This window comes from Podarcis filfolensis (assembly GCF_964270895.1).
Source record: "Podarcis filfolensis genome assembly, chromosome: Z".
NCBI classification, from domain to species: Eukaryota; Metazoa; Chordata; class Lepidosauria; order Squamata; family Lacertidae; genus Podarcis; species Podarcis filfolensis.
In genome coordinates this window covers 2,132,149-2,156,420 of record NC_139617.1, presented here as the reverse complement: position 1 = coordinate 2,156,420, position 24,272 = coordinate 2,132,149, and the positions used below count along the sequence as shown (strand labels likewise).

At 43.8% G+C, this 24,272-nt stretch overlaps 2 protein-coding genes across 5 annotated transcripts in view; one reads left to right on the top strand and one right to left on the bottom strand.

The window, feature by feature from the left end:
- DOCK11 (dedicator of cytokinesis 11) overlaps nt 1–7,154 on the top strand; it is a 153,663-nt gene extending 146,509 nt beyond the window's left edge. For 2 of the 4 annotated variants that reach the window (XM_083595334.1, XM_083595335.1), the window contains exons 52-53: nt 632–770; nt 6,668–7,154. In XM_083595334.1, the coding sequence (XP_083451460.1) occupies nt 632–770; nt 6,668–6,787 (259 nt within the window). In that variant the 3' untranslated portion in view covers nt 6,788–7,154. Of the gene's footprint in view, nt 1–631; nt 771–6,540; nt 6,559–6,667 lie in introns of all 4 variants that reach the window. The other 2 variants (XM_083595336.1, XM_083595337.1) reach the window with 2 other exon arrangements.
- KLHL13 (kelch like family member 13) overlaps nt 1–24,272 on the bottom strand; it is a 1,461,558-nt gene that overhangs the window by 320,245 nt on the left and 1,117,041 nt on the right. The window lies entirely within an intron of this gene.

Here is a 24,272-nt window from a genome sequence, read left to right as displayed (position 1 = left end):
ATTATCATTCTAATTTAATAATAATAATAGTTACATTTGTAAGTCACTCTATATGAAAGAAAAAGTCTCAAAGCCACCTAACAAAATAAAATACAATAAATAGTAGCAATTTAAAAACAGAAAAAATTAAGCAGTGGACAATACAAAATACATAAAATGCTCATCCAAAACCATATTAAGAGCTGATTACTGATTTTAACTTTTTACATGGTTTTTATTGTGTGGTTTTAATTTATAATTGTGGCAAACCACTTTTTTATATAAATAGCAATATATAAATATTTTAATAAAATAATAAGGGCAAATCCTACCCACTTAAAGACTGACAACAATGGTGCCAGGTTTATCATGTATGCTATTTTATTTTAGCATTAGATGTCTCCTTGTGGGGCATTACAAAAGACAGGATATAAATGTTTTAAGAATATGACCCATATTCCTTTGCCTAGACAAAGATACAGTACTAGAAAAGGTTGTTAGCTGCCAGAATCCAGGTCTTCATCAGTCACCTGTGCACTAGGCCGTCTCAGTATCGCAAGTGCCAAAGTCAATGCACACGCCTATTTGTTTTGCAGCTTCACTGCCTACATGAGTCAGCCGGCGTCCCATAAATTCTCTTTTCTCTCAACAGGAAGTTTATTCAGGCCTGTGGAATTGCCCTTGAGCTCAACGAGCGCCTAATCAAGGAGGACCAGGCAGAATACCATGAAGAGCTGAAGTCCAACTTCAGGAACATGGTGAAAGAGCTTTCAGACATCATCCATGAACAGGTAGAGAGTCCAGGCGGGCTGCTCTGAAAGTAAATGTACACAGAGCCTCTCCCAGCCAAGGCATCAAGATATGTGGCTATTGATTTTCATTATTATGATGATTATTACGCTGATGATTAACAAAAATCCTTATACTTATACTATCAGTCTCCTGGGCACCTTGGCAACATTAACAAGTCCCTGTTCCACAAAATTAATATATGAAATATACAGTTGGGAAACAACAGAGGGAGAAAAAAGAGGAGCGAGAATGTGAGCAAATGCTATTTACATAAGTTTATTAAGCTTGATCTAGGGAAAGGGTCAAAGGTTCCTTGGATTGTCATTGTGTAGCAAAAGTCAATACCAGGTTTGAGCGGGTCCTGGGCACCCTAATCTCTGTTGCTGCCCCTCCTTATGTCAGTGGGCCCTGGTTAGCGGGCAGGAGTCCAGCCGATGGCTCTATCCATCATTTTAAATTACCATAATCCCCTAGAATGTTGATGCCACAACAGCGTTGTGGGAAACTTAAAATGACAGCTTGATCCAGCTACCTGGCACTGCTCATAGCGCAGGACCAGGCCTTTGAAAAGAAAAGAAAAAAGAAAAGAAACCACAGGAGAGTCCTAAGCCATGGACCCTGGCAAAGTGTGATGTTCCTGACAGCTGGCCGGTGCTGATGCCAACACTAGGCCGGTTTTTTAATGGGGTGTGCTTGTGTAAATTGGATATCCTTTCAGGATCAGAGCAGCACAGCAATCATCATCACCATCCATACTCTGCAATGTGGTAATCTAGAATCTGCAGTTAGAATAAAACAGTGCACACAAACAGTGACTGAAGGTTATGATGATGTGACCTCCAACATGCCCTGTTGAGGCAGTTGTTAGGGCTGGGCTGAAATGTCTCCCCCCTGACTTTGGCCTCTCCAGTTTCACTCTCCACATTCACAGGAGGCATTATGCTGTGGGGATGAAATATGGGGGTCTAGGAACAGCACCTCATCATCATGTAGTGCCTTTATTGGGGGGGGGGGGGGTTACAGACATCACCAGCCAAGTGGAATGCAAAATGACAATGAGAAAAAGGTATGCTCAGAGGGTGATTTTAGGACAACTGCGCACATACTGTACCTCCTTGCTGAATTTTGGCTCAACTTTGGATCTCACATGCTTGGTTCCTCTGCTGTTTGAAAGCTGAGAGTTCTTCAGAGAAAGCAAACCATGATAGGAATAACAGCAAAACAAAATGAAAAACGGGCACCCACATTCAATAAATAGCTGGAGGCTGGACAGGAGTGCAGAACTGGGGCACATGTTTGGCATGTGAACACCAGCCACTGTCAATTTGGGGCCCTGGCCTTTCTTCTGGCCTGCTTGACTGACAGTCAGCTTTCACTTTCTCCCCTCCCCCCTCCCCTGAAATCCCTGAAGAGGGCCGGCCTGCCTGCCTGCCTGGGAATCTATAACCCTGCCCTTCTGTACATAGCCTCTAGGGCACATTATAAACAAAATTAAAACAATGCAAATTGGCTTCTCAGTACTGAAAGTGTTTAGAGGTTGAACATATCCCCAGAGACACACTGTGATAACGCACCCACAATTCCCTCCCAGTTTTCTGCTGTTTTATTTGCATGTGGATGACGGAATGGCTTCTGCATTCCGTTAATATTCAAATAGGGAAAACAAACTTCTAAGAGATCTCTCTCAAGTAATGGGGTCATTAGGAGTCAGTTTGGAACAGGCTGTCATTTTTGATGCACTCCAGATTGTTATTCAAAAAAGCTTCTCATAGTTTGCCTGTCTTGGGTGTTTGGGGGGGGGGGAACCGCAGATGATCTGATGCAGCCTATCCTAGTAGTTACATACTTAAAGAGGACGCTCAAGAAGCTTCAAAGATCCACAGAGTTCTTTTGAACACTAAGTGTAATGGCTTTAGGGGTTGCTTGTGCGTAAATAGCCGCCGCTCTGGGCTAGGTTGGCTGGTTAAACCATTTCTCACTGGACAGCCATCCACTCCGTGGCTGTTCAGTCGCTGGCAGCATCCGTCAGTGGGCGTTTCTTAAACCTTTTCCAACATAAAAGTTGTTTGACGCCCAGTCTCCTCCTACTCTCCCTGCACGGAAGTCTTCTGCGCAGGGAGGGCGTGGGTAGCGGAGGACCTGTGTTCTCCCCGCTGGTGTCCAGTGAAGAGTCCCGGAGCCTGCTCTCTGCTTCCCCCATTGGCCCCCCTCTATCCCTGGTGTTGCGCTGAATTTCTTCCCCAACAGGAGACTTGCCTCTCTCCCTGCTTGGCCCCTCTCCAGCATCGTTGTGGGGCCTCGCCTCCTCCTCTAGTTCCTATGGCAGTTCCCTGACACTAAGGAACAACATTAGAGAAACTGAAAAAGCTAACAGCATTTGGGCAAATAGCCAATTGCAGTTTTAAGTCTTAAAAATGAAGGTGGTTGTGATGGGTGCTGTACAGGGCATATCCCCTGTACAGATCCAATGCAAGATCCCAAACGAACTTTAAAAAAGCAAATATATTTCTATTCCTCCTCCTGGATTTGAAAAGTTTGGAAATCGTGTGAGCAGTGTCTGCTTCAAGCTCCAAACCAAAAGTGCTGGATTTTCTTGCTTCCAGCATTCACAGACTGTGTAACATTCAGCATGGAAGATCGCCTACGCTCCTAGAGTTGATGGGGAGTTGGTGTCCCTCCAGATATTGTAGGGTTCATGAGAGTTGAAAGACCCACCATCTCTGAAGGCCACAGTCTTCTCATTTATACCCTATAAGCCTCTCTCGTTCTGTTCCCCTAATACAAATCATCCACTCAGGTATTTCCCAAACCCTACTCAGGTCTTACTTTGATTTAAAGCAAAAAACCCAAATCCTGCAAAGCCCAGATTTGAGCATCTGTTGTCATTTAGGAGAACTCTTGAACCACACTTGCAAAACAGGAAGTGGGGCTGCACATTCTTGGAGCAGGCTGTGACTCCAAGACAGGGTTATAGAAAAAGCCACACAAGGACTTACCAGAAATAAAGGTTTGGGGCTTTAAAAATTCAGTCAGTTGGGTGGCTGTTAGTTACCCCGAAGTTTCTTAAAACTATACTTGGTTTTAAAAATTATTAGTAGGGTGGGGAAAACCCCTCAAGAGGTCACCTACTGGGAAAAACACAATGACTAGGTCTGGGGTACAAGTCTTGCACCGTTTTGGACAGGTTCCTTGATTTGGCAATCAAGCCCAGCAGATGGGTGACCACACTGTGTCTCAACTTGAAAGATGTGGCATTCTGAAGAAAAGCAGGGAGTCCACCATTTGCCCTCACCACTGCTGGTGTGGTGTGGGGCCGGTTGCTCTTTTACTGCTCTGAACTTTGGACTGGTGTTCTTTTGTACAACACGTCTCAGCATATCTGGAACATTGTCACCAGAAGCCAGCAGGAGTGCGGCAGATAGAGCAGCTTTCCCCAACCTGGAGTCCTCCTGATGCTTTAGACTACAATGCCCATCTGCCCCAGCCAGCATGGCCCACAGTCAGGGATTATGATGATTAGAGTTGCAGTTCAAAGCATTTGAAAGGCACCAGGATGGAGGGAGATGGGTGAGCATGTTGGACTAGGACGAGGGAGACCCAGGGTCAGATCTCTTATTTGGCCACAAAGCTCACAGGGTGAGCTTGGGCCAGTCATAATCTTCCAGCCCAGCCCACCATGCAGGGTTGCTGCGAGGCCAAAACTGGGCAGAGGGGGAGCCATGTACTTTGCTCTGTCCTTTGAGGAAAGATGAGGGAGAACCATAAAGAAATGATAAATATCACAACAACAGCAGCACTGGTAGCATCTCCAGTGGAAATATAACTCTCTACCAGAAAGTCTAGCTTCCTTAATCTCTGGTTGCACTGCTTCTGTACTCTGTAAAGAAATGCCAGACTGTTCTTTTCCTCAGCTACAGCAAATCTTGACATGAACCAGAGCACTAAAGAATCTTTCTGGTATTTTTGATTAATGGAAGTGTGTTGAACAGGAAAGTTAATGGCTCACAATATTAACACCCAGGTAACTTAAAGAGTAAGCTCCACTTATCCCAGTTGACCTGTTTATTAAGCATTTGTCCTGATTTGTTTGAAGGGAGATCAGACAACGTTGATTATTTATTGAGCATTCATTCTGTGTTTGCAGAGAAGTTAGATGACATTTATGTCCAGTGCATTTCCCCTGCTCCCCACTTTCCTTATTGCAGAAAGTCTGCAAGACCTCTCAATCTACTATAACTGTGTGATTAGAATTTGCCACGTATTATTCATTTCCACCTGAAAACAGCAAATAGCTGGATATGCCCCACTTTAAAAAAGGTATCCCAGTTTTAATTAGTTAATTCAAGATGTGAATAATTTGTTACACCCATTACAGAGGGGGAAGATAATTTAAATAAAAAAGGATATATTTTATTTGCCTTTTCTTCTCTTCCATCAGGTTGTTAATATTAGAAGGTTCCTTCTAACTTCTGTTCTTCATGTATCTGTTATTCTAAAAGACCAAAATTTCACTTCTCTTCCTCTGCTAGTTGTAAGGGTTAGTAGGGACACACAGTGCTTGCCCTACAGGGGGGCAGAGAGACCCCCTTAAATGACTTTTTTTTTTTGGAGGCCAATAGTTAGCAAAAATTGGCCGGGAGGAGGTGGTCTCCCTCTACCTCCCCTACACCATCTTGAACACTAGTAAGACAGGAGGTGCTTGGTTAAGACTGGGTGGGGAACATGTGGTCTTTCAGATGTTGTTAAACTCCAAACTCCCATCAGCCCACATGGCTAATGGTCAGAAATGGTGCGAGTTTTATTTCAGCAACATCTGGAGGGCCACAGATTATGCGCCCCTGGGGCTATGAACTATCTTATACATAGCTACTCCTGACAGACAGAAAAGGAATTAGTGACTTTGTAGACACGAGTAGACATTTTCTGTTTCCATGCCATTCCTACCTGTGGCTATGCCCATGCATGGATGCCAAACTCAGCAGTCTGACAGGGAAATATTTCAGGGGGCTGAGTGTGGGTGTCAGTACTGGGTTTGTGTTTGCTTTGATTTGCCCTGCAGACCTCTATGCTTTTAACCAGGAGTCCAAGTGCCACGCTTGGATAAGGCATTCCAAAATGGCTCCCAGAGATGATCTAGCCTGCCATGAATCTTTGAAACTTGTGAAGAATAAAGGCACTGAGCATGATCCAATTTGGTGGTGGGGCGTCTTCCTACATAGAACCTCATTGGAAACAATGCAAGCAGAAAGTTCTTAGTTCAGCCTCCGGTGTCTCCTGCTGAAACAGGAAGAGACTCCTGTCTGAAACCCTAGAGAGCCACTTGCATGCAATGCAGACACTTCTGAGCTAATGAATCAATGGTCTGACTCAGTAGAAGGGAATTCCTTTGTTACTAAATAAAAGAAAGTGGTTTTTACCACTTCCAGAGCAATTTCTTGGTTCTGGAATGCTCCATTGACCCTTTAGGTGTGACCCTGTACAATTCTAAGGTAGAATTCCGCAAGAACCCAAACCTAATTATTAGGAAACTCCCTCTAATTTTGAGAACTAGAAGTGGAACAAGCTATTTAGAGCACTTATGGGATTTTCTTTGTTGGAAGCTTTCAGGACAATTAATAACGTCTTAATCTTACAAGTATTTGATCAGATGATCTTCTGAACCCCTTCTAGCTCTGGGGTTATTTTGAGAGCATAGTAGACATCATTGCTAAATAACTTCTCTTTCCTATTCTCTTTTGTTTTCTTTTAATGCTGCCTTTGCAATAACAGCTTTGAAGACCAGGTTGGGTAACACCATTCTACATTTCCTTTTGTGTTGTTGAAACAATTTTTGTTGCTGTTAGGAACAGATAAGGTTTTTGCTTAATTTGCTAACTCAGCTTTGGGGTTTTTTTAGATGTACCAAGAAGATACCATTCAGTCCTCATGGATGCACAACACCTTACATGTGTTCTGTGCAATAAGTGGAACTTCAGGCAATGGCTATGGCTCACTTAGATCTACGTTTGACGTTTAAAAAGAAACTTGGGAGTGACTCTTGACATTCTACAGATCTTTCTCAGGAATACTTGGGACTGTTGCCTGAAAGATGTTAACCTCCAGACACGTGAACAAAATGGTCTCAATATTTTTCTTTGTTTAAGCAGAATCAACTGGCTTTCAAAAAGGGTACTTGCTTAATTCAGAGACTGTGAAAGTGCCTCTATAATATGCTTTCCTTCTTGTATCTTTTGTTGTTGTTGTTGTTGCATTCTTAAAATCTATGGAATACACCAAAAGGCATTTATCAAATCACCTTGTACTGAAAAGAATGAACTTGAATACGGTACCATGTAAAGTTGTACAATGGAATATAATAAAATGTAAAACTGCTTTGTAAATAAGGTGGTTGTGTGAACATGTCTTTTGTGCTCAATATAAAAAGCAGAAGCCAGAAAGAATGCCCTGCAGCCTCTATGCCAAATACAGGTATTTTACAGAGAGAGAGTGCAAGGTTGGGGAACCTTTTTCAGCCTGAGGGTCACATTCCCTTCTGGGCTCCCATTTGGGGGCTACACACCGGGGTGGCAGAGCCAGAGGTTGAAAGAGACTAAATTAATTAATGTATATTTTTTCTTTGCACAGCGGGCCAGGTTCTACAATAAATTCTCTCACCTGTTTTTCTATCCAAAACCCAGGTGAGCCAGAGTCAGCAATGAGAGTTCAAAGTGCCATCTAGCCAAGCAAAGACAGTGAAGTAAGATATGAAGCAGGGACAGTGATGAGGGGTGACTGAAGATGGGGTTGGTCCACATGGAGTTCCATCACCTGGGCTGCATTTGGACCTCAGGTTGTTGGCATTCTTCTGTCGAGAAACAATGGAGTGTGCCTCGGTGTGGAATCAAAATGACCTCCAAAGTGACCTCCCTGGGGCAGTGGCAGAGCTTCATGCTCCGGCACTGGGGGGGGGGTGTGGCAGAGAGCAGGCGGGGGCGGGGCTGGTGCGTGTCCTGGAGGCATGGTGCGTTGCCTGCAGGGGCGTGGCACCCAGTGTGGGTGGGGAGGCAACCATGATGGCACCCCACCGGGATCACGCTGCTGGTGGTGCTGTGCTCCCCCCCCCCACTCCTCTTCCTCCACCAGTGCCCTGGGGTACAAGCCTATGCAGTGTGCATGGAGGTCCTGGGCTCATCTTTTGGATGTAGTTCAAAACAAACCAGAGTAATTAGTTTGGCACCCACTTGGCTGCAAGAGTTGCTGGAAGGAGGCATGCCAGGCACCATCCAACTGTTAAAGGAACTCCACTCTGGATTGTAGAGTTCACTCCTTAGCCATTTCTTCTCCTGAAGATATCCCACAAGGCAATAGAGATTTAGGATCAGAATTGTCCTTCTTCTAGATGAGCTACTTCCCAGGCTGATGAGCTCCATCAGCACCTCACTTCCCTCTACAGCATGTGCAGCAGCCACCTTCTTGACCATTGGACCCACAATTGATCTTGTGCATTTAATACACCAGAGCCTGTCTTCACATGCAGGGGAAGTCCATAACCCACTGAGGGTTTGAGATCCGTTGGCTACCCTTGCCTAGTTTAGCTGGCCAGTCGAAGCCATTGATGGTGGGTGGCCACATCCTGGCAACTTTTAGGAGCCACAGGTGAGAGCTGAGTTCAGAGTGGGGACCAAAGGTGACAAACAACCCCAGAAGGAATCATAGAATCATAGAGTTGGAAGAGACCACAAGGGCCATCGAGTCCAACCCCCTGCCAAGCAGGAGACACCATCAGAGCACTCCTGACATATGGTTGTCAAGCCTCTGCTTAAAGACCTCCAAAGAAGGAGACTCCACCACACTCCTTGGCAGCAAATTCCACTGTCAAACAGCTCTTACTGTCAGGAAGTTCTTCCTAATGTTTAGGTGGAATCTTCTTTCTTGTAGTTTGGATCCATTGCTCCGTGTCCGCTTCTCTGGAGCAGGAGAAAACAACCTTTCTCCCTCCTCTATGTGACATCCTTTTATATATTTGAACATGGCTATCATATCACCCCTTAACCTCCTCTTCTCCAGGCTAAACATGCCCAGCTCCCTTAGCCGTTCCTCATAAGGCATCGTTTCCAGGCCTTTGACCATTTTGGTTGCCCTCCTCTGGACACGTTCCAGTTTGTCAGTGTCCTCCTTGAACTGTGGTGCCCAGAACTGGACACAGTACTCCAGGTGAGGTCTGACCAGAGCAGAATACAGTGGCACTATTACTTCCCTTGATCTAGATGCTATACTCCTATTGATGCAGCCCAGAATTGCATTGGCTTTTTTAGCTGCCGCGTCACACTGTTGGCTCATGTCAAGTTTGTGGTCAACCAAGACTCCTAGATGCTTTTCACATGTCCCCCAGGAAATGTCCCCCATCAGAGGTACTACCCCTCCCTTAAGGTACTCCATCTCATACTCGCTCAAGAAAGGTAAAAAAGTCTCATTTAAGATTCTCAGACTTGCTTGCTTTTACTCATTCTGCACTGTTTGACTTCTACTGGCTGTGGAGGAATGACAAAGAAATAACCAGTGCACTGACTTACCCTGCAACTGCTAGAGGATGGGGTTGACCTGTATTTAGAACTCCCTAAGTAACATAGGCTGCCGCCTACTCTCTCCTCTGTTCCCTTTGAATTATTTAAACCCAGGCCAAAAATGAAAAGCCCTATAGTCAAACCCTGTATCTTTAGTTTTCCCTGGCTTTGGAAACGCTTTAGTCATTTTGTCATGTTTACTGGGAGATGACTCACGCAAGCTTTACGTATTCTTGCACAACAGTGTGACAGAGAGGGAAGTGCTGAGGGGATCCTGCCCCTTTTCTCCTTTGACTGGGCATGTGGGCCTGAGAATTTCTTCTTGTGAGCATGGAGGAGTTCCTGTTTAATATAGGCATGATAAGGTGTCACATCTTCAGGGGGAGAAAGTGGGAGAGAACATGGAAAGAAAGAAAGGAATAATAATAATAATAATAATAATAATAATAATAATAATAATAATTTATTATTTGTACCCCGCCCATCTGACTGGGTTTCCCCAGCCACTCTGGGCGGCTTCCATAGAAAACCAAAAATACACTAAAATATCACAGATTAAAAACTTCCCTGAACAGGGCTGCCTTAAGATGTCTTCTGAATGTCAGGTAGTTATTTATCACTTTGACATCCGATGGGAGGGCGTTCCACAGGGCAGGCGCCACTACCGAGAAGGCCCTCTGCCTGGTTCCCTGTAGCTTTGCTTCTCGCAATGAGGGAACCGCCAGAAGGCCCTCGGCGCTGGACCTCAGCATCCGGGCAGAACGATGGGGGTGGAGACGCTCCTTCAGGTATACTGGGCCGAGGCCGTTTAGGGCTTTAAAGGTCAACACCAACACTTTGAATTGTGCTCGGAAACGTACTGGGAGCCAATGTAGGTCTTTCAAGACCGGTGTTATGTGGTCTCGGCGGCCGCCCCCAGTCACCAGTCTAGCTGCCGCATTCTGGATTAGTTGTAGTTTCCGAGTCACCTTCAAAGGTAGCCCCACGTAGAGCGCATTGCAGTAGTCCAAGCTCTTTGTTTTACTTAAGCTATATTGAGTGAGGATTAAGACACAGCAGACACATATAAGATCTCCAGAAAAGCTGTCAATTGTTTCAGCAATGCCCACATCCCACCCCAGCCAGATCATTTGTACTTCAGCTTTTGGCAAAGCTTCCTTCTCCTTACATAAACAATGCTTTGCAGAGGACATACTCCTTTGCAGAGGACTCCTCCTTATGAACAGCTTGAAACTTGAGGGCAGGGGACAAAAATATGACTTTCTAGTTCACTGTATGAATAAATGAAGTTGCCTTATCTTGCACCAAAGCACATCCCAGTGCACCCTAGTCGCGTGGGCACTTGCTCTCTAAGGCATCAGGCAGATAAAGGTCTTGTCAGTCTTGTTGCTGCAGAGTGACCCTTTAACTAGAGTACATAGAATCATACAAGTGTAGAGTTGAAAGTGGCCACAATGATAATCTAGTCCAACCCGCAGGAATATTTTGCCTAATCTGGGGCTCGAACCCACAACCCGGAGATGAAGTCTCATGCTCTGTGAACTGAGCTATCAGTTTAAATGATAGGTAAAGGTGAAGGACCCCATTATTGTTTTTATACTGTAAACTGTCCTGTGATCCTCGAGTGAAGGGCAGTATTGAAAATAAATAAATAAATATCCTTTAGACCAAGTTGCTCAGGGGGTGTAAGTGGTTCTCTGCCCATGCCCACAATTTTTCATAACAACAACCCTATATGGAAACTTCATCCGACTTCAAGTGCACATGGCCTGAGTTTACCAAATGAACTGGAATTTTAAACCAAAAGTAAAATGAAGCTGCCGTATTTTAAGACAGATTGCTAGCCATCTTGCCCAGTCTGCTCTGACTGACGTTGATTCTCTAAGGCTTCAGGAATAGGTTTTTCCTGGAGATACTGGTGGTTGAACCTGCAATCTTGTAAACGGAAAGCTTACAACTGACAATTCACCCACCCCAACAATTGCCACAGAGGAATTTATTTTTATTGTTTTGCCATAAATTGCACATCCTTGTCCACCTGCAACAGTTACAACCCCACCCAATGCCTTTACTTACATAATCATCCATGTGCCAATAGATCATTGCCCAACTAAATTAGTCCATTCACCCCAGAAGACATCCATCACTGAAGTAAGAGGTTTGGGCATGGAAGGTAAGCATCCCTGTTATGACACCATCAGGTGCTAGAAGGGATAGAAACTGCTTTCTGAAATCTGACAGGATTCTAGCCTGTTCCAGACTATCTCCATTTTTGGGTGGGATGTAATTGTATACAGTACAAGCAAACTCAGGTTGCACAATTGAAGTTGACTTGGTGCTCTTGCTCAACAAACCTGTTCCAAAGAAGAACATATTTTTCACAATACAGAAGGTGGGGGATGATATTTGCTTGATGCAATATCATCTAACCTCCCCACAAAGAGATCAAACAAAATTAATGCTCAATAGATGGCTAATGCCTAACCTCCCTGAACACTTTGTGAGCGAATCAGGATGAATGCTTAATAAACAGGTTATCTGGAAGCAGTGTGTGTGTGTGTGTGTGTGTGTGTGTGTGTGTAGGAGAGAGAGGGAGAGAGAATGTTCCCCAAGAATGAGCTTGCATAGCTCTCTCCCAAAGCAGGCTGGCACAAGCTGCTTTTACAATGTTATGGGAAAATATGCAAAACTGGCAGGCAGCACTACTCATCTGATCTTTCTGTTTCCATCTCAGAAACCTCATCAGGAGGGCTTTAAACTGACTAATGTGGGGGAGGGAGACAGTGCTCCTGAAGGTAGGAGTCTATCAATTGATGAAGATGATCATCCAAATGTCATAGACCAAATGGAGCAAACAGCACGCAGACCTAGTGGTGGGAGGGAAAAATCCTTAAATAAGAGACACGGGGGAATGATTAATGGACTTCAATGTCTGTACACTAATGTGCAAAGCATGGGAAATAAACAAGATGAGCTTGAGCTCTTGGTACAGCAAACTAAATATGACATAATAGGCATCACTGAAACCTGGTGGGATAAGTCCCACGATTGGAATGTAATAATGGAGGGATACAATCTATTTCAGAGAAACAGACCAGACAAGAAAGAAGGAGGAGTGGCGTTATATGTCAGGGATGTGTATACCTGTGAAGAGATCCAAGATTTAGAACCTCAAAGCCAAAGTGAGAGCATTTGGGTCAAAATTAAGGGAGAGAAGAAGAACAGTGACCTTATTGTGGGAGTTTACTATAGATCCCCAAGCCAAACGGAGGACATAGATGATGCCTTCCTGGAACAGATGGCCAAGCATGCAAAAGGAAGGGAGATAGTAGTAATGGGGGACTTCAATTACCCGGATATTTGTTGGATGTCAAACTCAGCCAAGAGCATAAGGTCAAACAGATTCCTCACTGGCCTTGCAGACAACTTCATTGTCCAGAAAGTGGGAGAAGCAACAAGAGGAACAGCCATTTTAGATCTGGTCCTAACCAATGTTGATGACCTGGTTAGTGGGGTAGAAGTGGAAGGATCATTAGGCGCGAGTGATCATGCTCTTCTGAAGTTTACTATACAGCGGAAAGGAGCAGCCAAGCATACTAGGACTCAATTTCTCGACTTTAAGAAAGCCGACTTCATAAAACTTAGGGAAGTGCTGGGTGAGATCCCATGGACAGTAATACTAAAAGGAAAGGGAGTTCATGATGGCTGGGAGTTTGTTAAGAGGGAGATAGTAAAATCACAACTTCAGGCAATACCAATGAGACGGAAACATGGAAGGTGCCTAAAGAAGCCAGGGTGGCTATCTAAAGAACTTTTAACTGAGTTAAGATTAAAAAAGGATGTGTACAAAAAATGGAAAAGGGGGGAAACCACCAAAGAGGAATTCAAACAAATAGCCAGCACGTGTAGACACAAAGTCAGAAAAGCTAAAGCACAGAATGAACTCAGGCTTGCTAGAGAGGTTAAAAGCAACAAAAAAGGCTTTTATGGGTATGTTCGTAGCAAAAGGAAGAACAAAGAAACAGTGGGGTCACTCAGAGGAGAAGATGGTGAAATGCAAACAGGGGACACAGAAAGGGCTGAACTCCTCAATGCCTTCTTTGCCTCAGTCTTCTCTGATAAAGAAAACAATGCCCGACCTGAAGAATTTGGAGCAAATGATTCAGCAGAGGAAACACAGCCCAGAATAACTAAGGATGTACAAGAATACTTGGCTAGTTTAGATGTATTCAAGTCTCCAGGGCCAGATGAACTGCATCCAAGAGTATGAAAAGAACTGGCAGATGTGATCTCAGAACCACTTGCAGTCATCTTTGAGAATTCCTGGAGAACAGGCGAAGTCCCGGCAGTGACACTGTTCCTGGAGAACAGGCGAAGTCCCGGAAGAGTGACTAGTGGGGTGCCACAGGGTTCTGTCTTGGGCCCGGTCTTATTCAACATCTTTATCAACGACTTGGATGATGGACTCAAGGGCATCCTGATCAAATTTGCAGATGACACCAAACTGGGAGGGGTGGCTAACACCCCAGAGGACAGATCAAAACGACCTTGACAGATTAGAGAACTGGGCCAAAACAAACAAGATGAATTTTAACAGGGAGAAATGTAAAGTATTGCACTTGGGCAAAAAAAATGAGAGGCACAAATACAAGATGGGTGACACCTGGCTTGAGAGCAGTACATGTGAAAAGCATCTAGGAGTCTTGGTTGACCACAAACTTGACATGAGCCAACAGTGTGACGCGGCAGCTAAAAAAGCCAATGCAATTCTGGGCTGCATCAATAGGAGTATAGCATCTAGATCAAGGGAAGTAATAGTGCCACTGTATTCTGCTCTGGTCAGACCTCACCTGGAGTACTGTGTCCAGTTCTGGGCACCACAGTTCAAGAAGGACACTGACAAACTGGAACGTGTCCAGAGGAGGGCAACCAAAATGGTCAAAGGCCTGGAAACGATGCCTTATGAGGAACGGCTAAGGGAGCTGGGCATGTTTAGCCTGGAGAAGAGGAGCTTAAGGGGTGATATGATAGCCATGTTCAAATATATAAAAGGATGTCACATAGAGGAGGGAGAAAGGTTGTTTTCTGCTGCTCCAGAGAAGCGGACACGGAGCAATGGATCCAAACTACAAGAAAGAAGATTCCACCTAAACATTAGGAAGAACTTCCTGACCATAAGAGCTGTTCGACAGTGGAATTTGCTGCCAAGGAGTGTGGTGGAGTCTCCTTCTTTGGAGGTCTTTAAGCAGAGGCTTGACAACCATATGTCAGGAGTGCTCTGATGGTGTTTCCTGCTTGGCAGGGGGTTGGACTCGATGGCCCTTGTGGTCTCTTCCAGCTCTATGATTCTATGATTCTATCTTTCTTAAATGTTGCAGAAGCAGGCTCAGGCAACCCTCCTCTCCTGTCCCAACACAGGGATGTAGTCGGTGCTTTTTTTCTAAAAAAATGTTTAGGGGTACTCTCTTTTTGACTCAAGAAAATCACCATTTTATAGTTCAAATCAGGAAAAATAATTAGAGTAAATGGACAAAAGTACAAAGAGTCACAAAATGTTTAGGGGTATGCGTACTCCTGCGTAACCCCAGAAAAAAAGCAGTGGATGTAGTCATGCGAAAGAATGGTGATGATTCTCGTAATGATTCACATAGCTTATTATATATGCAGAGACTACCTGAAAAAATCAAAACCTCACACACACCTTTGCTTTAAGCATTTTACTGTATTGGCCCGAATATAAGCCACACCTTTAAAATTGGAGGGGGGGGGGAGAAAAAAGACCCAAATATAAGCTGCTCCATTTCTTGCTGCTGCTGGGGGGGGGGGCGCTGTGTTGCTGGTGGCCTTTCCGCTTCCTCACTCTCTCCCTTCTCGGCCTTGGGGAAGAGGGGTTGGGCGTCACTTTGCTGTGCTCCTGGCACTGTTTGCCCCATGCTCCTGGCTACAAACCATAAGGTCGCAAATATAAGCCACACTTTAACTTTTCATGGTCGGACTTTTGGGGGAAAGTGAGGCTTATATTCAGGCCAATACAGTAAATCATTCACATGGGGTACACCCTTTCACCTCCCGCCCCCCCAAAAAGGCATCACTCCTGCTCCAACCAGTTCCTGCCAGAATGCCCAATAGCCAGGGATCATCCTGAGGTCACAGGTTTGCCATCCCCAACTTAAACAGAGCTACAGTCTAGACACAGAAGATTATTCACAGGTGACTTGTGCCCTAAGTTCACCTGCTGTTCAGGTGCCAACTGTTGATGGACCAGACTCAGCTAGACCGGTAAAGAAAAAGTGATTTGTATGTGTTGTATGTGTGATATAACATTGTGCCACCAGCTGGCGACGTGGAGTCCCATTTTTCTCTACCTGTTTTCCCTGTTTAAATTTACAACACTTTAAACTGAAACGCTAGAAGCATATAAATTGCTTTTTCTTTACCTGTCTAGCTGAGTCCTAAATCCAGTGTAATAAATGAAAATCTGCCCTTATTCCCTTATAGGGGACACAAGAGCCCTTATAGAGTCCTTTGCAGGTTCTCCATCGGTCAGAGAAAATAAGAGAGGCCAACCAGAGAATATTGAGAAGCAAAGCAGCTAGTAAGCCTGATCTTTATTGAACTGTTGCAACAGGATGTCCCCTTCACACACAGGAGAAGGAGGAGGACTCTGAACCAAGATGTGCCTGCCCTTATATAGACATTTTAAATTGCCCGCCCTGGAGTCAAAGACCACTCCCAGAAACATCATACATACATCACAGAATGGGTGTAGCTCAAGACCACCCCCCAGACACATCATACCTACATAACAGAAAGGGCGGCCTACAACAGAAATCTGAGTGCGTTGTTTACCTCCTGTCTGGCAGGTTACCTGTTAATGCTTACTTGATTGGATACCCTGGGGAGCCTGGCCAGTCTTTTGCAATGATAAATACTTATTTCCTGAGCTCACCCTATTCATACACAGACATACCCTTCAGACAGGATTTGTGAATGAAAAGGCAATGGGGGGGGGGCTTTTCCATTTTCCTTGACCTTGCAGAGAAATCATTTGGTCAGTTTGGGAGACAAAATGGTTTCAGGGCTGTTTTCCTGTGCTGCTTCAGACATGTGGTTAATGTAGATAGTTTGGTAGAATTTCTTACGCAGGAATTTGCAGAGTTTTGGAAGCTGGACTTGGAACAAGAAGGAGTGAAAATCGTGAGTGCCTTTAGGCTTGGAAGAGGAGGGAAGAAGAATAGAGTAAGAGACTGTTTGGCTTCCCCAGCTCTCAGATCTTAGGCTTCCTTATTCTTAAACTGAATTTAGGTCAGACCACCCCCTCCAAACAGAGGCCTGTCCTCTGTAAAGTAGGATGCATGGCCTCACCAGGCTTCATTTTTAGTTGGTCCTTATAATCATTTTCTCAGGGCAGATTAAATAGGTACTTTTTTCATAGAAAGGTCAGCAAGGTGCCTTTATGCAAATGCCCTGAGCTTTGTATAAAGGTTGCTTCTGACTCTTTTTTCTTTCTTTTTGTTCCAATGGTGATTATTCAAATAAAGGTGGGGAATAACTGCACTTCCTGGTAGAAATGAATCAGTTCCTTTTTCTCCCCCCAAAGTTGGTTTTTAGAGCAACAAAAATGTACAAAACACCCTTTTAAAAGCATGCAAAGATGGGGTAATTTTGGTGGTGTTAAGGGTATCTGGATTTTTGGTTGTACCCATTGATGTGGTTAGACTCTTACCTAAGTTCTAAAAAGAGACCCACCTAGAGATTAGATTCTGCGAAGAAGCTACCCACTAACCCACATTTACGTGGAAATTAGTAGGCTCTCCAGATATTATCACAACCACCAACACACCACAGAGTCTGTAAAAGATGTTAATCATGAACAATGAAGTGGGCTCCAAAGGGCAACACTCTAAGAGCTAGGGGGATAGGAACAAAAACAAAAGAATCTTAGAAAACTTGTTACCATTGTCCAGTGGCTCCATTAAAATAATAGCACTTGTGAATGTTAGTAAGGCTAGAGTCAGAGTTCTAAGCACACTGATACACAGAGGTGAAGGCTCATTGGTTTCAAGTGCACTGCAACAATGCTAATTCACTGACTTAAAGAAAAACAAAATCATTGTACTCTTTCTAATTATATTACCTGAAGTGATTCCTGATGATAAGCCACACACCCCCAATATCTAAAATACAAAATAAACTCCACTTTCATCTAACACTGAAAAATAAATGATCATTAAATATAGAGAATCTGTGGTTTGGACCTAAGTTAGTCATATCCACGCATTTGGATGGCTGTACTTTGAGTATGACTAATCCCACATTCACGGCTATTTTTTAAGAAAAAGAGGTACCAGAACTCATCATGAACACCTCCTTCGTTCTCTTAGAATGGCAATGACATCCACCAGAGGTGCCAGAACTGAGTTCCTGTGAGTTCCCCCTGAAAAAGCCCTCCCACAGTCCATATTAGGGCCATATCTTTATTAGGCTCACCAAAATATCATATACCGGTAATATATCTATGGCAAGGGAATGCAGGAAGAATGCCTCTACATTTGGCACCTAGAATATTAAGCCAGGAGGTATGGGTGTAGCCGGGGGGGGCAGCTTTCCCTCCCCTAATCAAGTAAATAAACAGCAATACCTAGCTAAAAGCAGAAATAATTAGAATATTTGAAATTGAAACGCTCGCCAAGATACTGCAATCTCCCTCCCTAACGAGCATTTCTCTAGAAAAAGTCAGTGCCTGCTTTTGCTACACTTATGCATGTAGCATATAAATTATTACTTCGTTGAAATGTATGAGCCACTCTCTGCAGAACATCTGAATTTAGGATCCTACAACAGTGGGTCTAACTCAGTGGTCAGCACTCAGTGGTCAGTCCACCGTCCCTCAGACCATGTGGTGAACCAGACTATATTTGGGGGGGGGAGTGAATGAATTCCTATGCCCCACAAATAACCCAGAGATGCATTTTTAATAAAAGCACACATTCTACTCATGTAAAAACAAAGCACCAATTCTTCAGCGATCAGCCTTCTTTATGGTCCAGCTCTCACTTCCATACATCACTACTGGGAAAACCATAGCTTTAACCAAAGCTTTAACTATATATATATATATATATATATATATATATATATATATATATATTATAAATATTTATTCAATTTTCCAATTTTATACAAACACAAAAGAAAAGAAAAGAAAAGAAAAATATTAAAAACAAATCAATTTCAATATCAATTTTTCAGTAACATGTTTCTTTGACTTCCTCATACCTCCCCTTCTTGTTTTCTAGTTCAAATTGTTAATCCAGCAAATCCTAATCTCTTAACATTCCTTTTAACTAACACCTTTTTTTCCAGTCAACTTTTTAAATTTTATAACTTAAACAATATTAATCCCAGTTCTTTTTATCATAACAGCTAGAGACCACATAAATTCAATCCAGCATCTTTCAAAGTTCATTAATTTTGCAATATTTCTGTAAATAGTCCTTAAATTTCTTCCAATCTTCTTCTGCCGACTCTTCTCCCTGGTCGCAGATTCTGCCGGTCATTTCTGCCAATCCCATACAGTCAATCAACTTCATCTGCCATTCTTCCAGAGTGGGTAGATCTTGCGTCTTCCAGTGCTTTGCTATAAGTATTCTTGCTGCCGTTGTAGCATACATAAAGAAAGTTCTGTCCTTCTTTGGCACCAAATGGCCGACTATGCCCAAGAGAAAAGCCTCTGGTTTCTTCAAGAAGGTATACTTAAATACCTTTTTCATTTCATTATAAATCATTTCCCAGAAAGCCTTAATCTTTGGGCACGTCCACCAAAGGTGAAAGAATGTACCTTCAGTCTCTTTACATTTCCAACATTTATTATCAGGCAAATGATATATTTTTGCAAGCTTGACTGGTGTCATGTACCACCTGTATATCATTTTCATAATATTCTCTTTTAAGGCATTACATGCCGTAAATTTCATACTATACTATAACCTTTGTTGGCAAGGTGATGTCTCTGCTTTTTAAGATGCTGTCTAAGTTTCTCATTGCTTTTCTCCCAAGAAGCAGGCGTCTTTTAATTTCGTGACTGCAGTCACCATCTGCAGTGATCATGGAGCCCAGGAAAGTAAAGTCTCTCACTGCCTCCATTTCTTCCCCTTCTATTTGCCAGGAGGTGATGGGACCAGTGGCCATGATCTTCATTTTTTTGATGTAGAGCTTCAGACCATATTTTGCGCTCTCCTCTTTCACCCTCATTAAAAGGTTCTTTAATTCTTCCTCACTTTCTGCCATCAAGGTTGTGTCATCTGCATATTGGAGGTTGTTGATATTTCTTCCGGCAATCTTAATTCCGGCTTCGGATTCATCCTGCCCAGCCTTTTGCATGATGAATTCTGCATATAAGTTAAATAAGCAGGGAGAGAAATATACAGCCTTGTCGTACTCCTTTCCCAATTTTGAACCAATCAGTTGTTCCATATCCAGTTCTAACTGTAGCTTCTTGTCCCACATAGAGATTTCTCAGGAGACAGATGAGGTGATCAGGCACTCCCATTTCTTTAAGAACTTGCCATAGTTTTCTGTGGTCAACACAGTCAAAGGCTTTTGCATAGTCAATGAAGCAGAAGTAGATGTCTTTCTGGAACTCTCTAGCTTTCTCCATAACACAGCGCATGTTTGCAATTTGGTCTCTGGTTCCTCTGCCCCTTCGAAATCCAGCTTGCACTTCTGGGAGTTCTCGGTCCACATACTGCTTAAGCCTGCCTTGTAGAATTTTAAGCATAACCTTGCTAGCGTGTGAAATGAGTGCAATTGTGAGGTAGTTGTAGCATTCTTTGGCAATGCCCTTCTTTGGGATTGGGAAGTAGACTGATCTTCTCCAGTCCTCTGGCCACTGCTGAGTTTTCCAAACTTGCTGGCATATTGAGTGTAGCACCTTAACAGCATCATCTTTTAAAATTTTAAATAATTCAGCTGGAATACCATCACTTCCACTGGCCTTGTTATTAGCAGTGCTTTCTAAGGCCCATTTGACTTCACTCTCCAAGATGTCTAGCTCAAGGTCAGCAACCACACTACCTGGGGTGTACGAGACATCCATATCTTTCTGGTATAATTCCTCTGTGTATTCTTGCCATCTCTTCTTGATGTCTTCTGCTTCTGTTAGGTCCTTGTCCTTTATTATGGTAATCTTTGTACGAAATGTTCCTTTCATAGCTCCAATTTTCTTGAACAGATCTCTGGTTTTTCCCATTCTATTGTTTTCCTCTATTTCTTTGCATTGCTCGTTTAAGAAGGCCTTCTTGTCTCTCCTTGCTATTTTTTGGAAATCTGCATTCAATTTCCTGTATCTTTCACTATCTCCCTCGCATTTCGCTTGCCTTTTCTCCCCCGCTATTTGTTGGACAGCCACTTTGCTTTCTTGCATTTCCTTTTCATTGGGATGATTTTCGTTGCTGCCTCCTGTATAATGTTATGAGTCTCCATCCATAGTTATCAGGCACTCTGTCCACCAAATCTAAATCCTTAAACCTGTTCCTCACTTCCACTGTGTATTCATAAGGGATTTGATTTAGATTGTATCTTACCGGCCCAGTGGTTTTTCCTACTTTCTTCAGTTTAAGCTGGAATTGTGCTATAAGAAGCTGATGATCTGAGCCACAGTCAGCTCCAGGTCTTGTTTTTGCTGACTGTATAGAGCTTCTCCATCTTTGGCTGCAGAGAATATAATTAGTCTGATTTCAATGCTGCCCATCCGGTGATGTCCATGTGTAGAGTCATCTCTTGTGTTGTTGGAAAAGCGTGTTTGTGATGACCAGCTTGTTCTCTTGACAGAACTCTATTATCTTTTGCCCTGCTTCGTTTTGAACTCCAAGGCCAAACTTGCCAGTTGTTCCTTTTATCTCTTGATTCCCTACTTTAGCATTCCAATAATGAGAAGAACATCCTTTTTTGGTGTCATTTCTATAAGGTGTTGTAAGTCTTCATAGAATGGGTCAATTTCGTTTCTTCAGCACCAGTAGTTGGTGCATAAACTTGGATTACTGTGATGTTAAGAGGTCTGCCTTGGATTGAGATCATTCTCTCATTTTTGAGATTGCATCCGAGCAGTGGCGTAGCGTGGGGGGTGCAGGGGGGGGCGGCCGCACCGGGCGCAACATCTGGGGGGCGCGCTCGCACTCACAGCTCTCTGCCCCTACTAAAATCCACGGGTTAGGGGCCGCAAATTACTTGCCTTGCCCCGGGTGCTGACAACCCACGCTACGCCACTGCATCCGAGTACAGCTTTCGCCACTCTTTTGTTGACTATGAGGGCCACTCCATTTCTTTTACGGGATTCTTGCTCACAGTAGTAGATATGATGGTCATCCAAACTGAATTTGCCCATTCCCATCCATTTTAGCTATGCTTACTGAGCTGCAATGGAAAAGAGGAGGAATTTGAAAAGGAAGCACTGAAAAGCTTTTCAGCAAATCCAAGAAAACTTGAGTTTAGATTTTTTAAAAATAAAATGAAAAAGGCTTGTTCTTTGAAATTTTTGCAAAATATACTCGTTAACCACATGATGTTAATTTCTACTTTATTTCCTAGTTTTCAAAGGACCGAAGATTTTGACAGATTTTTCTGAAAGTCAAAAGAAAGTAATTTAAAACAACTGTTGTTGAGACATTTCATTCTGAATCTGCTAGACAGAGCCAGAGGATGATGACAGGTGGGTGTTCTGCCCCCAGACAACATAAATCCTGCCTGTACCCAGGCCAGGAGATCCAGTGGCATATGAACTCACATGAACAAGCAGAAACCTATATACACCTCACCCCCTACCGTAGTAACTTCCATCTTTTTCTTTTCTTTTTGTATTTTAAATATAGGGGTTTGGTTTGCACAACACAGTGAGCCAGGCTTTCTGGGACAGTGTGAACATGCCAGCTCCTGGAGAGGATCTCACATCTGTCGTTCTCCCAACAGAGATTCTCTTCTCCTTAACCGCCAGCTGCAGCCAAGAACAAGCCTTGGCTCCAACTCGGGAGTGAGATATCCATGAGCCAGGGTGTTAACAGCATATGCTCAGCCAAACCTTTACTTAGTTATTACACTGAGCTAAAAGGACCAAGGAGAAGCAAAGCAACTGTGATCTCCTTGGGAGCCCATGTGTTCATGCTAAACCATGGCTTGGCTTCATGCTACTTGTGAATGCAGCTATTGTAAGCTGGTGAGAACTGTGATCAGCAGGTGGATGAGGTGAAAGACATGCCCCTTCTAGCAGGATCTCCAGTTACTTAGTTTCTGTGGCAACACATCACATATACTTGGCCATCTAGTTAGTTATGCAAAGGTTTGTTAAAACAAGGAATCTACCAGGCAAAATTTGCCCACCATGCTTTACCTCTTCAGCAGTCTCTTTTTCTAGACTTTGGGGGGGGGGGACCCCAAAAACCCATTTAGTCCAACCCCAATGTCGTTATAATACATGTAAAGGAAAGCCTGCAAACCTAAATAGCAAGTAATGCTGGAATACGATGCACACTTACTTTGAATTCAGTGGGATTTGTTTCTAAGTAAAGATGCACAGAATCTGCTGGCTAGCACAACTTTACAACCATTGCTAGTTGGTCTATAAAACAAGGACTATAAAGTTGAGTGGCCATCTCCCTGGCCTTGGGTCTCCTTGTGCCCCTTCCAGAAATACAATCTTCCTGGTAGGGAACTTTATTTACTGAAGTAAGTAAGTGGTGTAGTAGTGGTAGAATAGTGGTGGGGACACCAGGAACCTCACAAAAACAACACATATAATTGGCAACAACTGTTTCAATTTAAGTAATAAAGCTTTATTATCTCTCTGTTATTATTATTCTGTAAACCACTCTGAGTGGCTGGATTACAAGTATGTGGGGAAATGTTCAAATGCTAAAACTGACAAGTAATAATAATAATAATAATAATAATAATAATAATAATAATAATAAGTTATTTATACCCCGCCCATCTGGCTGGGCTTCCCCAGCCACTCTGGGCGGCTTCCAACAAAACACTAAAATACAATAACCTATTAAACATTAAAAGCTTCCCTAAACAGCTGAAGGGCTGCCTTCAGATGTCTTCTAAAAGTTTGGTAGTTATTTTTCTCTTTGACATCTGCTGGAAGGGCGTTCCACAAGGCGGGCGCCACTACCGAGAAGGCCCTCTGCCTGGTTCCCTGTAACCTCACTTCTCGCAGGGAGGGAACCACCAGATGGCCCTTGGCGCTGCGCCTCAGGGTCCGTGCAGAACGATGGGGGTGCAGACGCTCCTTCAGGTATACTGGACTGAGGCCCTTTAGGGCTTTAAAGGTCAGCACCAACACTTTGAATTGTGCTCAGAAACGTACTGGGAGCCAATGTAGGTCTTTCAAGACCGGTGTTATATGGTCTCGGCAGCCGCTCCCAGTCACCAGTCTAGCTGCCACATTCTGGATTAGTTGTAGTTTCTGGGTCACCTTCAAAGGTAGTCCCACATAGAGTGCATTGCAGTAGTCCAAGTAAGAGATAACCAGAGCATGCAGCACTCTGGCGAGACAATCTGCGAGCAGGTAGGGTCTCATCCTGCATACCAGATGGAGCTGATAAACAGCTGCCCTGGGCACAGAATTGACCTGCGCCTCCATGGACAGCTGTGAGTCTAGAATGACTCCCAGGCTGTGCACCTGGTCCTTCAGGGGCACAGTTACCCCATTCAGGACCAGGGAGGCCTCTACACCTGCCCGCCTCCTGTCCCCCCAAAACAGTACTTCTGTCTTCAGGATTCAGGATTCAACCTCAATCTGTTAGTCGTCATCCATCCTCCAACTGCCTCCAGACACTCACACAGGACCTTCACCGCCTTCACTGGTTCCGATTTGAAAGAGAGGTAGAGCTGGGTATCATCCGAATATTGATGAACACCCAACTGAACCCCCTGATGATCTCTCGCAAAGGGTGCATG